This window comes from Andrena cerasifolii, chromosome 13 (assembly GCF_050908995.1).
Source record: "Andrena cerasifolii isolate SP2316 chromosome 13, iyAndCera1_principal, whole genome shotgun sequence".
Classification (NCBI taxonomy): domain Eukaryota; kingdom Metazoa; phylum Arthropoda; class Insecta; order Hymenoptera; family Andrenidae; genus Andrena; species Andrena cerasifolii.
Window position 1 is genome coordinate 9,369,721 of NC_135130.1, and position 15,253 is coordinate 9,384,973.

At 39.1% G+C, this 15,253-nt stretch overlaps 5 protein-coding genes across 5 annotated transcripts; 1 reads left to right on the plus strand and 4 right to left on the minus strand.

The window, feature by feature from the left end:
• Nucleotides 1-22: 22 nt before the first annotated feature.
• LOC143376016 (uncharacterized) lies at nt 23-2,893 on the minus strand. The gene is made up of 7 exons (XM_076825797.1): nt 2,889-2,893; nt 2,562-2,729; nt 2,301-2,421; nt 1,776-2,219; nt 1,280-1,688; nt 995-1,206; nt 23-919 (listed from the first exon to the last, which is right to left on the minus strand). The coding sequence occupies exons 1-7, from the start codon at nt 2,891-2,893 to the stop codon at nt 557-559; spliced, it is 1,722 nt and encodes a 573-aa protein (XP_076681912.1). The 3' UTR covers nt 23-556.
• Nucleotides 2,894-3,176: 283 nt separating this feature from the next.
• On the minus strand, nt 3,177-3,843 carry LOC143376017 (uncharacterized). The gene is made up of 3 exons (XM_076825798.1): nt 3,745-3,843; nt 3,540-3,669; nt 3,177-3,430 (listed from the first exon to the last, which is right to left on the minus strand). Exons 1-3 carry the CDS (start codon nt 3,841-3,843, stop codon nt 3,177-3,179), a joined length of 483 nt encoding a protein of 160 aa, XP_076681913.1.
• A 1,334-nt stretch (nt 3,844-5,177) lies between these two features.
• Tsf2 (transferrin 2) lies at nt 5,178-9,091 on the minus strand. The gene is made up of 9 exons (XM_076825120.1): nt 8,732-9,091; nt 8,149-8,561; nt 7,960-8,077; nt 7,712-7,891; nt 7,157-7,629; nt 6,918-7,082; nt 6,759-6,847; nt 6,324-6,664; nt 5,178-6,250 (listed from the first exon to the last, which is right to left on the minus strand). The coding sequence occupies exons 1-9, from the start codon at nt 8,796-8,798 to the stop codon at nt 5,610-5,612; spliced, it is 2,487 nt and encodes an 828-aa protein (XP_076681235.1). The 5' UTR covers nt 8,799-9,091; the 3' UTR covers nt 5,178-5,609.
• Nucleotides 9,092-9,701: 610 nt separating this feature from the next.
• On the plus strand, nt 9,702-11,998 carry Beta4galt7 (beta-1,4-galactosyltransferase 7). The gene is made up of 5 exons (XM_076825400.1): nt 9,702-10,418; nt 10,496-10,710; nt 10,798-11,021; nt 11,093-11,239; nt 11,319-11,998. Exons 1-5 carry the CDS (start codon nt 10,316-10,318, stop codon nt 11,608-11,610), a joined length of 981 nt encoding a protein of 326 aa, XP_076681515.1. The 5' UTR covers nt 9,702-10,315; the 3' UTR covers nt 11,611-11,998.
• On the minus strand, nt 11,882-15,172 carry LOC143375846 (uncharacterized). Its single transcript, XM_076825394.1, has 2 exons — nt 15,068-15,172; nt 11,882-14,940 (listed from the first exon to the last, which is right to left on the minus strand). The coding sequence occupies exons 1-2, from the start codon at nt 15,105-15,107 to the stop codon at nt 12,110-12,112; spliced, it is 2,871 nt and encodes a 956-aa protein (XP_076681509.1). The 5' UTR covers nt 15,108-15,172; the 3' UTR covers nt 11,882-12,109.
• Nucleotides 15,173-15,253: the final 81 nt, after the last annotated feature.

Sequence of the window (15,253 nt, forward strand, 5' to 3'; positions counted from 1 at the left end):
GGGTGGCCAAGTAAATATATTTTGTCTCGTCGAAATACATACGCGTAGATGGAGATAAAAATGGGAGCGGGTATACCCGTAGCCGACGTTGCAAATATTAATTACTCGAGTGTGAGAATTAATCGCGAACGATACAAAATACTGTGCAAGGCCAACCTCAGCGATAACACCTTACTATCTCTTTACATGAGTAATTGTATAAAAAAAAAACCATTCATCAACGCGTACATCTACATATGTCTTCAAATGCACTTTCCTTGTTTGCACGGATTCCATTTCTTTCAAACAAATTGGCTTACCGCGATTTGCGCAATCAAGGAAAACCCAGGATACGTTCGTGCATCAACTATGTCTTTGGACATCCCTATCGCGTAACAGCTGCTCTTGCCGCGTACTTTTATTAGTATTTTAGTCGTGTATCGATATCATTAGAATTCTTATTCCACGGGATCAAGTGGTAACGATCGTGTCTTGCATAATGACAAATAACGCAAGTAAATCTGTTTCCATCTTTTCCCTTTCTGGTTTCATTCACGAACTCTGCAATTCTCGTTACTTATGCTTCCTGGGTTTCTTCTGCCTGGGTTTCCTGTGGCTCGGTTTCCTCTGCCTCAGCTACATCCGATTCTTCTTCTCTCTTGTCGTCAGCCTTCGGAGTACCATCAGTCTTCTCTGGAGCGAGTCGTTTTCCCCTTTGCCTCCTTCTTCTCCCACCTCTCCTTCCCGATAATTTTTCCACCCTTTTCCTCTCCCTTCTCTGCCTTCTCGCCAGGTCTGGGTAAATGCAAGGATCAATGGTCCGTTCGTAAGCAATCGGATCAATTGGACGTTTCTTGATCTTCGCCTTCTTCTTCTCCTCCGGGGGTGGACATTCGCCCATTTTGTACGGCTTCGTTTTGGGCAACACTTTTCCGTATACCTGTGTCAACGTTATTCCGTGAAGCTGCACGATCGTTAATAACTAGTCTGGGCGGTTTAAAGGAAACTGACTTACAGGCTTTTCGAATATCGGCGCTCCATACTCGTCTTTTTCTCGCGGTGGCTTCCTTTCCACAGGACTTCGCGGTCTGGGTGGCTTCGCCAAAGCATCCGTTCTGGGGGAAGCTGCAGCAGACAAGGCGCCTTTGCTCACGCCAAAGGGATTAGCTCTGATGGCTTTACTTTCGCGCATGGTGGGTTTCGCCAACGTCTCCAGTCGTGGCGATGCTGTAACGAACAATAACGTTCGTCAGTTCGTTATTTGCTGCGACAGACCGATTTCTTCAGCTTTAACCCAGACCTGTTACTTTTAAAGCTGCTCCTGGGATTCTGTTAGGGTCATCCTTGCACGGATTTGGTGCGAACCTCCAAGCATGTTTCTCCAGCCTCCTCCTTTTAGCTTTCCTCTCTTCGTCCTCTGTCATTTTCTCCTCACCTTCATCTTTTTTTCCTCTTCTAATTCCTTTAGTACTTTTCCTCGTGTCACCTTCGCCTTGAGATATCTCATCACACTCCATGTCTTTGTATTTCCTCTTTCTCGCCTTTCTCAGCTCCCTTTCTCTCCTCTTCCTCTGCTGGACTAAGGCACCCTTGCCCCTTTCATCTCCTTCCTCTATTAGTATCCTCTTCCAAGCTACCGCAGTCCTATCTCTCCTGTCTTTTAAGGTCGTATACGGTGGCAATGCCAGGAACTCCATCCACGGTGTGATCTGGAAAGCAAACAAAGTAATCTCTAATTTACCCTGCTCTTATGAAATAACGATAACAGGACGGTGAATGTTGAAACGACTGAACACCTCGTACAAGAGCGCGGTTCTCTTTATACCGTGCGGCGTGAACACCTCCGCGATCTCTTCAGGTGTTAATTCTTCGGGACAGTGGCGCAGTTTCTTCGCCAATGCCAATTTTCTCAGCCTTTCCTCGTCAACCATCTGTCTGCATTGCGGCCGAGGCCGGCATTCCTCGGGGAGAATGACACAAGGCTGGGCTAGGTCGATGATTCTCTGAGAGGCCTGGTACCTCAAAGCTGCTGGGGAGACTTTGTAAAAGACCCGACCGTAATCGACTAATCTCACATTTGGCAGAGCTAAGAGAATTAATCGTCTCGATGCCACCGCATTTAACGCAGCTTTCGAAAGGATCCAGTCCCTGCAATGGGCACTTAGGTCGGGCGCTTTGCGAGGCTCCGATAATAGTTTTATTCTTCTCCTCAACTGAGACAGCGGCTTCGCGCGGCGGACCTAAAGGAAATCGTAATTCATCGATCAGGAGCTTGCAGGAGCGATGACTTTTAAATTGTTTAATGTAGGACATGTATCTACTATTGGCTCGGGTTCCGGGATTTCCTTGGGTTGGGCATTGATTTTCACCCAGGCATTGAAACGCGCCCAATCGGCTGGTGTTTGCAGCCACCTTTTCAGTTTCATCTTGTCAGCGGTCTTCCTAGAAACGATTAAAGTAACATTTTCTAGGGTTTCAAATAATTATCGTTAAAAATCGCACATTTTGTAACGAAAGAATTACTTGCCCTGCTTTATACTTCGATTTATTTATCTTTTTCAACCTGCCTGGTACCGCTCTACCCTTTCTTGAAGGTGCTTCCCTCACGGTTACACTTTTCCTTCTGAGTACACGGCCTGTACGACCTGTACTCCTCGCAGGCGCTACGGGTTTCTGAATTCTTGGAGCCATTTTTCACGACTTTCAGCGCAACGTTCTGATCTAACAGAGGCTTAGCGAAGTCTAAATTTCTTTTTGTTGATAGAAAAATAGTATAAGATCAATTTCCTTTCGTTTATTAGCCTTGCTTATGCGAGTAATCAGGTTAAATGTTTCTTTGGGTCAACAGTGGGGATAATGAGACGCGAACTGATTAAGTATGACATAATTTACAGCGGTTCATTATGTACGTCATCTTTGATGACATTACTGGGTTTCTTTTTAATTTATCCATTTTTCTGTTATATTAATTACCTTTGCCGGATATAATGGAAGAAAACATACTGGAAGGAAAGCAGTCCTTCGTTTGTTTCTCGCCTGTCATGAATATATGCATACGTGTACTTATAATTAACGCGATGGTAATAAAGTTAAAATAATCGTAATGAAATAAACAAAATATTAATTCTTTATTTATATTTCTTTTGCGTATCGTAAGCTTTTACATTTCACTTGTTTCAACATATAATGCATCGTAATTAATGTTTTCCATCTACTGCTTTGTACTTTTTAATCGTTTGAAAGTAATTATCGAAATCTTCGTAGGCTGGGGTCTGATTGTGGGGATTATAATTTTTCGGTTTAGCGAGATCGTGCAACCGTTTTGTGCAACATTTATTTCTAGCTGCAACGATGCGAGCGTACGTGTCCAATAAAAACTTCTTCTTCTTCGATTCTTGCGTGTACTTTGACTGCTCGTTGCTATTTATCAGTTTACGGTGTCCCTGCTTCTCTGCTGGAGATTCATACATCATATAGTAGTGGAAATGATTAATGAGTTCAAGAAATCGCTGTTGCTCGATAGAAGACTCGAAGTGTTTAAGGCAATTTACGGAATTTACCTGCATCTCCGGGGGTAGTTTTCACGGAGGAAGATGAGGCCTTGAACGCATTTACACCTGGTTTTCGTTTCGGCTGAGCAAGTTTGTTTAACGAATCCGTAATTTGATAAGACAATGCTCCTCGCTTTACCTGGATTGTATCGTAGGAATCTCAAGAAATCGCGCAATATTTTCTATTCGCCGTTCCCTACTCTAGGGTACTTACATTGAAGGCATCGTAATTATTAACTGTATCGATCCTCTTCTTCGGTTCCGCTAATTTCGCGTACCTTGGGGCATGGTCCTGGAGAACATCCGTGTTCATATCGTTTACTTGCGTTCTGAACGGTCCGCTCTGTGGTTTAATTTGAATTTTGGTTTAGTTGAACGAACGGAATATACCGAAAGGTTTGATGTTTGACAACGAAGCGATGGCCAAACATCGTGAAGCAAGACGTTTGCAAACTTCAACTCTTTTCTACTGACAAATCACTCGCCAGCAAACAGAAACTGTGATGAAAAATCCAAGTTCTCAGCAAATATACCTACTCTAATTGAATCGACCAACAATGTAAATTACAGTGTGACTATTTCCTTTTTTCTATACATAGAAGAGAGATTTAAACCTGGAATTACGATGTCCAAATTAGCAACAACAAATCCGCCGATTTGCGGAGACAAGCTACAGAAATCCTGCCCCAAAATGTCCAGATCTCAGTAACTATGTATATTCCATTGTCTATTTTAACTTTCCTCGCTGCTAATAAATCATTCTTCTTTTATACATATAATAGACGCAAAATCTCCACGAAGTCCGTCGTTAAAAAACACTGTAGCGAAGGGAGAGCTCACTGGTGTACACCCAGAAAAGTGAAAAGCATCGACTCTACTGAAGAAGTTGATAATTCGTTGGTGAACGTAGTGAAGCCAAAAAAAGGAAAATCGAAAGTGCGTGAAATGGTGGTTCTCCTGTTGCAACTTGTCGATTAAAAAATGCTAAAAAATTTGCAAGTAATCGAGACATTAAGTTGTGATTGCAGAAACGTAGAAAAGCTGCGAGAAAGTGCAGGCGCATCGACATCCTCGCGCGACCTAAATATGTAAAATCGCAACGAAATCCTCCCTCCTTCGGCGTAAAAGTCGTTCCTGCAGAATCTTCGGTATTTCATGCACGTTTCATTACATGTAAACGATCGTGTACCATTTAAAGGTGACGGCGTCTGGTCGAAAGCCAAAAATCGGTGAAATCACTTCGGGGAGAGAAAAGAAAATCATTTGTCCTCGGACAGCATTGAAGACAAGTAAAACGGGAAGGGTGAAGAATTCAGCAAACAATTTTACAGCGAGATCCAAGTTACGAGATTCTTCGGCGATAGCGATACCCAAAAAGCTAGGGCTACGCTTATTTTCCTTAGGTTCAAATGCATAATAGTTTATGAATGGCAATTAATTCAGGATCAATCGGTAATTTCTTCTTTTCCATTTCGAATAACAGTAACGAAACGAATCAAGGAATTAACGCAACCAAAAGCTACGTAATACGAGGGAGAATCGCCGTAAGTAAAAGGTATTTATAGTCACGAAAAAACACACCGATTGAAAAGAAACGTTTGTTAGCCGGAAAACTTGGAAATAAAATGGTAAAATAATGGACACGTCTAAGGAGTTATATAGATTTATTTTCATTAATACGTATAAAAATATACATGGACGGCATACCATACGCATAAAATTAGTTACATGTTACGATACTTATCTGATAATCGTGTAAAATTGTCAAAAATGGACGGATCAGATCTAAGTCTGGAATTAACGATACAAATATATTCCTTATTCTCATGTGAAACTATATGTGTACTATCGTACCGCGCTCAGTCATCTAGCAACGCATTAATATGAAGCATGCTGAAGCTATATATAATAAGTTTGTGAACACGTTTCGCAGAGAGACTGTGAAACTATAAATTGGAATCATAGCGACAGCTAAACGCGTCTTTTCGCGCAAAATATTCTTATTAGCTTCTTAGAGTTCTACCTTATTCTTGGTTCAATGTATATACATATAGGTATCAAGAAGAAACGTACTGAATTTTATCTAGTGAACACGTAGGTGAGTATAATCATAGTCATCGTGGCGATCACTGAATGCTCTATAGACGATGCACCAGCGTTACAGTCCACGAGTCTTCTGGCCCTCATAAAGTCTTGGCCCAGATAGGCACTGAACTCCCGTTTCTCCGGCGGTATCACCATCAGCTGTTGCGTGGCGTCTTGAAAGATCAGATCGCTGTAAGGCGGCTGACTGTAAAACATGCTGAAGCTAAATTCGTCCTGCTCCTTCCTGCCATAAAATTGTTGGGCATAAATGAAGAGATTTATATAAGCGTTTATCTGCGTCTCGTTGTATCCGTAATATCCGCCGCGCGTGACGATCGCATTCGACGCGACTTTTCCCAGATTACAATGCATGTAATCGGTGGTTGGTCGGCGAGTACCATCCGGGCAAAGTAGTTCGAAGTCTTTTGTAAAGGTATTGCGCGCCCAGGTTTCTCGTCGTTTCCCATCAGTGTTCTCGGCCACTGTCGTGTGCTTCACGAACGCCACGTCTCCTCCGCCCTCCACTAAACATCTGAATGCACCTGTGTAACCGAAATAATCTTCGGACGCGTCTCTGCGACAATAACGGAAACTTGCACCGTGGCACAGATCGCACATGTTATCGTAAGGCACCCCTGCAAAGTACAATACGCACGACGTTCAATCAAACCCTGAGAAATATTGCTAGCAAACGGATCGTAAAGCTACCTGTATTGTATTCGGTACTGAGTGCACCAGGTACGCATGATTTGGTGAAATACTCCGCGGCAGCGCGGACGGAGTCACAACCGTAGCCCCTGATCCAAGTATTGGAAATCAGGTACGCCAATGGATACACCCAACCCGCGGCCGTGTTAATTCCTGTGTGGCAAGTGTACTTATTCTTCAGATAAGTTAAGTCTGTATTGTCGTCTTCTTCTTTTGCTACTGCAACCACGTAGTATTCCGGCGTGGGTAGGTTATAAACCTCCGATATGAATGGAATCAAGTCGAAACGTAGACCAGCGGTGTACACGTCACTGGTATCTAATACCGTTACATCGACAGTCCTAGAAAGGGAAGATGAGAAACGGTGTTATCTTCCAATTAACTTAGCACGTATACACTTGTTTTAGTAGACCATTGTGCTTGAAATATACGCACCCAGTTTGTATAGCCTGCATGCAATGAATTTGACTATGACCTTTGTGGCAAGTTAATTCTGGTTTCAATAGCTGCGCCTTTAACGCTATCTGAAATAAAAGTAGCTTGTAACGATATACATAAAGTTACTGCGCCGGTCTTTGTCTTTCAGGTCTTTACCTTCATTTTCACACACTTTTCCATTTCTGCGTCGGAAGTAACGCACAGAGTCATCCTATTAACGGTACAACGACGCACTTCCAATATTGGATCTAGAGACCTGCCCAAATAACCACTATACGTTTGATCTTTCTCGGGCAATTGAACAAAGTCCCGCGCTGAATCCTAGAACCGTATAACTTAGTATAAGATTGTAATAAGAAACGAAACATACTCGAAATTATGTACTTAATACTTACAGAGAATATCAGGTTGTGATGTATTCCGTATCGTGGAGCGGACTCAAATAAGTTGAACGTCTCTATTGGCTGTATGTTCGTTGACTCGGGCTTGTCCCACGGGTCCAATTCGTTACCATTGTAATTTCTCTCGTACCCGTTGCGATTTTCCGAATTGTCTGTGTTATATTCATTCGGGTTCGTGTATCCGCTTCTGCTGAAATTGTTTTCGCCGAATCTGTTGTTGAAACCAGGTCGATTTTCGAAACGATTGTCGTACAATTCGGTGGAGTTTTTCGCGTTATGCTTATTCAGTACCCGGACTGCTTTATCTAAGAATCGCTGATATAATCGGCGAGTTTCGAGTTTCGTAGCGGAAGATGTGACTACCGCGCGTGATGGGATAGTGCCCCAGTTACAATGCCTGTATTCGTCGGTAGGCTTACGGGTGCCATCCCGACAAAGTAACTCAAACTGATCTTTCTTCACGGAATCTATAAAAGGAGAAAAAAATTATGCCACTTGCTTTATAATTGAATAATGTATAATCAACCAAATGCTGATTTGGGAACATACTATAGTCAAAAGTCGTAGATGTCATTTCGTCTACGGTCGTATGCACCAAGAAAGCAATTTCTCCTGCCTCCACCAAACACCTGAATGCTCCTTCGTATCCTGAGTATGGATCCGAGGTTGTACATCTTCCTCCAGGTATTTTCCCAATACACAGTTTGCACAACTGGTCAGAATTATCGCCTAACATTTAAAATCGTTATATAACAACCAGACGGACAGAATTGTAACAATTATTCGCACCCACTTACCTAAGGGATTATATTTATCGATCAATGAATTCACAGCACAGCTAGGTCCAAAGTATTTGATCGCCGACTTTACATGATTATTGCAATCGACAATTTCTAATCCACCTTGTTTCATTAGCTAAATGCATAAAAAGTTATCTAATTGTCCAGCGATCGTCCAAGAATATAACGAAATGAATTTATATTTACCGTATGAATAGGTATAACCCAACCAGCCAGCATTCCGAGACCACTGAAACAAGCCTTTTTACCCCTCAAATCGTTCAAACTCTGAACATCTGGCAAGGAACCTTTTTTAATAACTGCAACTGCATATTGATAATTCACTCCACTCTCATATATCTCTTGCATAATTGGTATCAAGCTGTGATATCGTCCGGCTATAAAAATCTCGCCTGGATCCAAAGTGGTTATCTGTGCTTTTTCCTGATCCAACATAGTCATGCATCCTTCCTTGTTAGATGCGCGTTTGCATTGCAATGAAATGTAGCTATAATCAAAGAATGCTATCTCACGATCAACCGCTCTTGAAAATGCATTACATTTATCCTGTTCAGCTTCAGAGATTGTACACCATGTGACGGTATTATTCAGATTTTGACCTGTAATTCAGTAAATGATAAGTAATTGCATCGTTACCTTGTATTTGAATATCTTGGAATTTCTTTATTCTCTATCTGAATATTTAACGATATAAATTTAGGTAAGCGAAAAAGAGAGGCTATTGGAAACGATGAATGAGAATTTAGAAAGCAGAAATATGTATTTGTACCTTGTATATGGAGCCAGAATAAACCGAGAAATAATAAAAATATGTGTTTACAATTCTTGGGCGGCATTTTCTATACTTTTTTCATGCAAACATTAATGAATAGGACAGACAACACCCATCACTCTGACACTATAGCACACTATAGGCACTATAGAGGCTCTCAATGAAAGAATGTACAAATATTTCTCTCGCAAGCCAAAATTACCCAAGTATTGACGTCTTCTTACGATATTATTCAATTTAAGCAAGTATTAGTCGTTCATCTACAATTTTTTTATTTTACCTAATTTGTAATTCAATATATTTAATTTCGAAAAGAATCAAGGCGAGGATAGTTTGAGATCCCCTGTGTAGTACGCATATTACTCATTCACGACTATAATCTACGCCACTATAGTATGTATCGCCATTCATCTATATTACGAGATTGGCGGGAAATCAAAAGGAAATGACTTTACACGTACTTACATTTCGTAAATTTATTTCAAAGAAAAGAATACATGATTATACGTAAATAATTATATTTCGGAGAAAACCACAGCTTTTAGAAGGAATAAATACTGAACAGAATCGATCAGCAAATGCAGGACTTGATGCTAAATTCATATTTAAAAATCATCATATACCTGATATATACATGTTCAATGAAATCGTACTGCTTACTTAGTGCTTACAGTTCACAGAGTTAAACAGAACTCTGTAGGATGTAATTAAAATAGTAAGGAATAGTAAGAGACGATGACCTAATTTACTAAATAGGAAATGTAGACGAATAAAGTAGAATGGAAACTCGTTGACGTGAGAACAATTTCTGAGTCTACGAAATGCAAATTGATTTTATTGAAAACGAAGGGCCGTGTGTAAAATATATTATAAATTATTTTCTAACGTTTCGATTGCTTTTCCCCCAAAAAATCATTTCCTTTCCGATAGGAGCACATGTATTTTGAAATATCTTTATATGGATTAAGTTCACGTATGCAAGTAGTGTAAGCTTAAGGATTGCAGCATCAGCGTGAGTACTGCACAGTACTGCATGCTACAATGCTACAAGACGAAAGTAATCAAGAGTAATGCAGCTGTTAATGACACAGTTCGTTATTTAACGTGTAGTCTTGAATTGTTAATGCCATGGGTCAGAACGTGTGATTTTTACAAGCTCGAGTGAATAACGTTAGATATCGATAATGCACGAATTAAACCTCAACGTGTCTCATAATTATGCGTACAATCGATCAGAAGATATGTGTATTTGGTGCAGAGAACGTATCCTCCTCGGTCCAGTGACCGATGGATATTTCGCAGGTGGAAAAAAGTGCAATTAATCTGTCGGAAGTATGTGAAAACGAAATTTCGTATGTGATATGACAGATGCCTGGACAGGAATGTTGGATACGCATAAGTAGGTGTGCAGCGGTCAAAATCTATCGTAAACGAGGATAGGAAAAGTACTAAACTTTTACTAACTCTACTGAAATGAAAGAATATTGCTGCATCAATAAACCCTTCTAAAGCTGTTTATTGAATGAATAGTCTGTGGACTCTGAAACATAAGATATCTCGTAGACATACTTCTTATTCGGCATGGAAGTTGTTTGGAAGAGCATAAAATTCAAATACATATTCGTGTGCATTCTGATTACATTTGTTATTTCGTGCTTGATAAGCATCGCTCCTATAAGTATCGGTAAGATACAGCTTTTCTCAATACTCCTACCGCAGGCTACCAACAGCCCAAAAGATCCATCATATTGATCATTTCAGACGAATGCAAATGCGAAATAACTACTCAGCAGAGTCAGTACAGTAATCGCAGACAGGAGAAGAATGGTGATAGTGTTCATAAAAAAGTATCGCATCGTTTAGCTATACTCGTGCCATTTAGAGATCGTTTTGAGGAATTGCTAATATTTGCTCCGCATATGAAGAAATTTTTAGATAAACAAAATATAGACTATCATATATTTATACTCAATCAGGTGCACCTTTCTCTTTTCTACAACCATTGATAAATTGCTACAATTTTATTATTTCACTGTACTAATGAGACTTTTAAATTTTCATAGGTTGATAGGTTTAGATTCAATCGAGCCTCTCTTATAAATATTGGCTTCCTTGAAGTTAATAAAGAGTTCGATTATATAGCTATGCATGATGTAGATCTGTTGCCTATAAATGACGAATTGTTATATTCTTTTCCCATCAAGGGCCCTTACCACGTGTCTTCTCCAGAATTACATCCTCGATACCATTACCCAACCTTTGTCGGAGGCATATTACTTATTAAAAGGTCTTTATCGAGCCGCTTTGTGTTACACGAGACATATTGAAAATTACATAAGCAAATTGATATTTTTGCAGAGAACATTTTATACAAGTCAATGGAATGTCTAATAAATATTGGGGATGGGGTCTTGAAGACGACGAGTTCTATGTTAGATTGAAAGAGGCAGCTTTAACTGTCACAAGACCACAAAATATATCTACTGGAACGCATAATACATTTAAGTAAGATTAATTTCTAACTAAACATGCACGCTTAAGTCTGATCAGTTCTTAATCATTGTATCCGCTATGTTAATTTCAGACATATACACGATAGGAATCATAGGAAACGAGATATGATCAAGTGTTTTAATCAACGGGAAGTTACTCGAAAACGAGATCGTCAGACCGGCTTAAATAACGTATCTTATAAGATATTAGGAATAATTAAAATGACTATTGGGGACACTCCGTTAACCGTCCTTAATATTTCTCTAATGTGTGATAAGCTGAGCACACCTTGGTGCGAATGTGATAAGGTAATTGGATCTAAGGATGGAAAGTCAAAGGAGAAAAAGAAGATCAGTAATAATAAGTCTGCCACTGGATTGTAACTATACTTACAAAAACGGTATATAATGAAATGTATTTACTTAATATTTTTCATTACTTTCAACTTCACATACACTTAACTGAAACATGTAAAATCAATTTGGCAAAAGTTATCGAAAAACAAGTTTGTCATCACTCTAGCAGACCTGTTCTCTACGTTTTGCTTAAATCTTACGAATGCAAAGAAGATGGTATATAATAATAAGACGCTTATTTAAGACAGACAAGTGTGTGCTGAAGTATAATTCGAATAATAACTTAATACTATAGTCCTCTGATTAAAGTGCTACTTTATATTACATATAATAATGTTTGTACATATATTTACATTTCAAGCAAGAGTATGAAACGGTATTGTACAATAAATATAGCTGTTAAGTGCACAATGAATATTGTACAATGGTAGAAGAAAACCTATCTAAGCATTTACGATCTTAATATTAGATTTACTAATTCCAAGATAGTAAAAAAGGAAGATGTATTTAAATTACGAAACCGTGGCTACATCACTGCATTCAATTGCAAAATGAAATGTTCTCTCAATTCGTTTGTACTAAAATCATCACCGTCATTATTCTCATCAAAAATGTCTTGCACAGTTCCGGTCACTGTCTCCGCGCCATCGTATTCGGTTGTTTTAGCTATTGATTCTGCAACTTCCGAAACTTTCTCATCCGCCTCGGATTCATTATTTACATCTTGTACTTTCTCTGCTTTAATCGATAATTTCGTAGAAGAATTTCGCCCCTTATCGATATCACTTTTATTATGATCTGCAAATTCTTCGTTCAGAACGCCTTTACGTAAAGCTGGTAATGGCGGTAGTGGAAACCCATAAGAAAGTAACTTGTCGTAACCATTTCTTCCACAAGTTTTCCTAATATCAGATGCCATGGCTAAAGCTTTTTCCGAATATTCTTGTTTGGAACTATCAATTATCATTTCATTAAACTTGCTCATTTTTTCGTCTAAAAGTTTTCTCCTTCTCATAATAGTCTGCATATTTAACATTTTCCTTCTGTATGTATTTGTGTTCTTCTCTGCTCTCTCAAGGTATTTAGAGGCCTTCTCTAATTTCCAGTTAAGCTCTTTTATCCGATTATCCTTTTGCTTCATTTGCCCTTCAAGTTTTCTTTTCTGCTGAGATTCCAGGGTAACAGTTTTCATTAGCTTCTTATTCATTTCTTCAAAATAATTCACCCTATTTGACAAGTCTTCGATTAATCTTTGTTTGGATTCTAAAATTTTCTTAGTCATAACAGAAGATTGCGTGTTACTCGATCTTGTATTAATTCTAGAACTTGTTTCTGCCTCTTTAGCCTGAATGTCGCATTCAGCGTTCTTGTGTCGCATACTGTTTTCCAACTCTTTACAGATAATCAACTGATCGGTTAATTTTGTAATTACATCTTCTTGAATTTGTATTCTCGCTAGCAGCTCCCCATAATCAGGAGAAATACCACAACCAGTGTTATGTTCCTGGGACAACTGAGCGCTGTGTACACAATTCGGCAGAGTAGAATTAGTTTTTGTTTGATTCTTATCCTCTTTGTCCGAACCAGTATTTCTGAAACACAAAGGGTGACATTTCTTTGAGTTACGAGCTGAATCTAAACTCTCGAACTCTTTCTCCTCGCGAGGAGACTCATTTGCCATTGGCTCTTTTTTCTTTAAAGTTACACAGTCATCTTTCGTTATTGGACTACTGAAATCGCTGTAAATAACTTCTTTACTATTTTTAGGCGAAAGTACCGTTATAATGGATGTAACAAATGCATCGTTCTCCTCGTTTTTATAAAGAGCATTAAACTTTTTAGATACATGCGTTCCTATGGTATTAGATGACAACTCTTCAATAATTTCAGTCACATCATCGGGATCACCAGTTACTTTGATGATAAATCTCGCCGTTTCCATGTCTGCATCATTCTTTTTACTAATATCGCTTACTTCTTGCAGAGACATAGACGATTCGTTTCTTAGTTCTGTTTCTTTTTCTATACTGTCGGACATCTCGCTATTACTCGAAGAATTAACATCTCGATCGGAAGTACTTCTAATTGACTTTTTTATCGACTTCATTATCTCTTCCCTGGTTCTCCTTTTGCGCTTCATAGCTGCCCTGATATTTGGTATAACATGCACTTCGTCTTTAGTAAAATTTTCTTCTATGTCTTCGTTAAAAATTTTCTTTTCATCTTTAATAGGAATTATTTTGTCCTGTTCCAAAATATTACCATCCGGTTTATCGATCTTTGACGTAACTTGGGAAACAGGCATCTTTTCGTCTCCACTCTCTGCGCCAAAGATGATTTCAACATTTTCTTCTTTATCCGTAAGCATGTGCCTAGTTTCACTTTTTGTTGGAAAATTATCATCTTTATTAACAGACATAGCGCCTTTACATTCGTAAGTATTAAAATCACAACTCGTATCTACCACCTGTACATCTTCATCTTCTTTATGATTTTTAACCATCAACTTTTTTCCCCCTTCCTTCTTACAGTTCTCATCTTCCGTAGACCCACCGTCGCAAATCTGTTTCAATTTCTCCTCGATCTCATCGTAACTATCCTCAAATGTATTATGATCCATAACTTCTAGCTTGATTTCCTCCTTCACGATGGCAGCTGGTGTCTGTACGCTTTCAGATTTGTTGATCATTAAGGATACTCCAATTTCTTGCTTATTATCGTTCACTTGTACTTCAAGATTATCCTGCTTTACAAGACCACTAATATCTGCAAGATTATCTTCACCGATCATGGCAATGTTTCTTCCTTGAAGATTATAATTAATATTTACTTCCTCTTCTTCCTCCTCCTCTTCTTCTTCTTCTTCTTCCTCTACAGATCCAAGGACATATTTAAACTCACTTTCAGTGGATTGCATGGATGGCTCGTCAACATCCTGAAAATCTGAATCCTTTCCTTCTAAATGTTCGGCAGAGGAATACTCGGTATCATTTTCCATGCACTCTGCGCTGTATTCGCTTTGCGACACGATCTCCTCTTTAATATGAATTATCTTAGTCCTTTTTTTGGGAGACTTCCTAGTGGATGTTATAGTAAATATAGAAGGAACAGCGTTTTTTTTCAATCTAATTCTGCCACTTTGCGTTATAGACCACTCCTGGGGCTCGAAATGTACGTGACAAAGGAATGAATTGTTCGATGGCTCCCAATCGGCTCTAGCCACACGTTCTTGCCAAATTTTTCTCAATTTAGGGTCACGTGGGAAACATTTCATAATATAACCTTTCTCACTACGATTATTGCAGCCGACTGCTGCACAGCCTGGCATATTTAGACATCCAGAAGTTATTGGGTAGTCTGTAAATTGCAAATAACAATAGGCTCATAAAATATTCAAGATAAACGATTTCGCGTATAAGAAAGATATAATAAGTTGGAGTTTTAGCAATAGCTTGCTTAAAGAATGCAATTAATATATAATTACAGATTGTGTAATTGAAGCTTCCAAGATGAAGCGAATGCATAATACGCGGGATACGCGGGTGGCAAAAATACGTGCAGAGGAAATTCAACAGAATGTTAGAACATATAGAGATACTTCTTTAAATAAACCGAACCTTTGTTTCTGTGCAGACAACACTGTTCTTAAGACGAAAGGCGATCGAAATCG

What these genes read in the sequence shown, in the direction of transcription:
- LOC143376016 (XM_076825797.1), bottom strand. An exon ending in TCCCGGAACCCGAGCCAATA is followed by an intron (nt 2,220 to 2,300) that starts GTAGATACATGT and finishes GATTTCCTTTAG; the next exon opens with GTCCGCCGCGCGAAGCCGCT. An exon ending in GAACCGCGCTCTTGTACGAG is followed by an intron (nt 1,689 to 1,775) that starts GTGTTCAGTCGT and finishes TTTGCTTTCCAG; the next exon opens with ATCACACCGTGGATGGAGTT.
- LOC143376017 (XM_076825798.1), bottom strand. Translation starts at nt 3,843, where the DNA reads ATGAACACGGATGTTCTCCAGGACCATGCCCCAAGGTACGCGAAATTA. An exon ending in ATAATTACGATGCCTTCAAT is followed by an intron (nt 3,670 to 3,744) that starts GTAAGTACCCTA and finishes GATACAATCCAG; the next exon opens with GTAAAGCGAGGAGCATTGTC. An exon ending in AACTACCCCCGGAGATGCAG is followed by an intron (nt 3,431 to 3,539) that starts GTAAATTCCGTA and finishes AATCTCCAGCAG; the next exon opens with AGAAGCAGGGACACCGTAAA.
- Tsf2 (XM_076825120.1), bottom strand. Translation starts at nt 8,798, where the DNA reads ATGCCGCCCAAGAATTGTAAACACATATTTTTATTATTTCTCGGTTTA. An exon ending in ATTCTGGCTCCATATACAAG is followed by an intron (nt 8,562 to 8,731) that starts GTACAAATACAT and finishes ACTGAATTACAG; the next exon opens with GTCAAAATCTGAATAATACC. An exon ending in ATGCAGGCTATACAAACTGG is followed by an intron (nt 6,665 to 6,758) that starts GTGCGTATATTT and finishes TTCCCTTTCTAG; the next exon opens with GACTGTCGATGTAACGGTAT.
- Beta4galt7 (XM_076825400.1), top strand. Translation starts at nt 10,316, where the DNA reads ATGGAAGTTGTTTGGAAGAGCATAAAATTCAAATACATATTCGTGTGC. An exon ending in GGCATATTACTTATTAAAAG is followed by an intron (nt 11,022 to 11,092) that starts GTCTTTATCGAG and finishes ATATTTTTGCAG; the next exon opens with AGAACATTTTATACAAGTCA. An exon ending in GGAACGCATAATACATTTAA is followed by an intron (nt 11,240 to 11,318) that starts GTAAGATTAATT and finishes TGTTAATTTCAG; the next exon opens with ACATATACACGATAGGAATC.
- LOC143375846 (XM_076825394.1), bottom strand. Translation starts at nt 15,107, where the DNA reads ATGCATTCGCTTCATCTTGGAAGCTTCAATTACACAATCT. An exon ending in AAGCTTCAATTACACAATCT is followed by an intron (nt 14,941 to 15,067) that starts GTAATTATATAT and finishes TGCAATTTACAG; the next exon opens with ACTACCCAATAACTTCTGGA.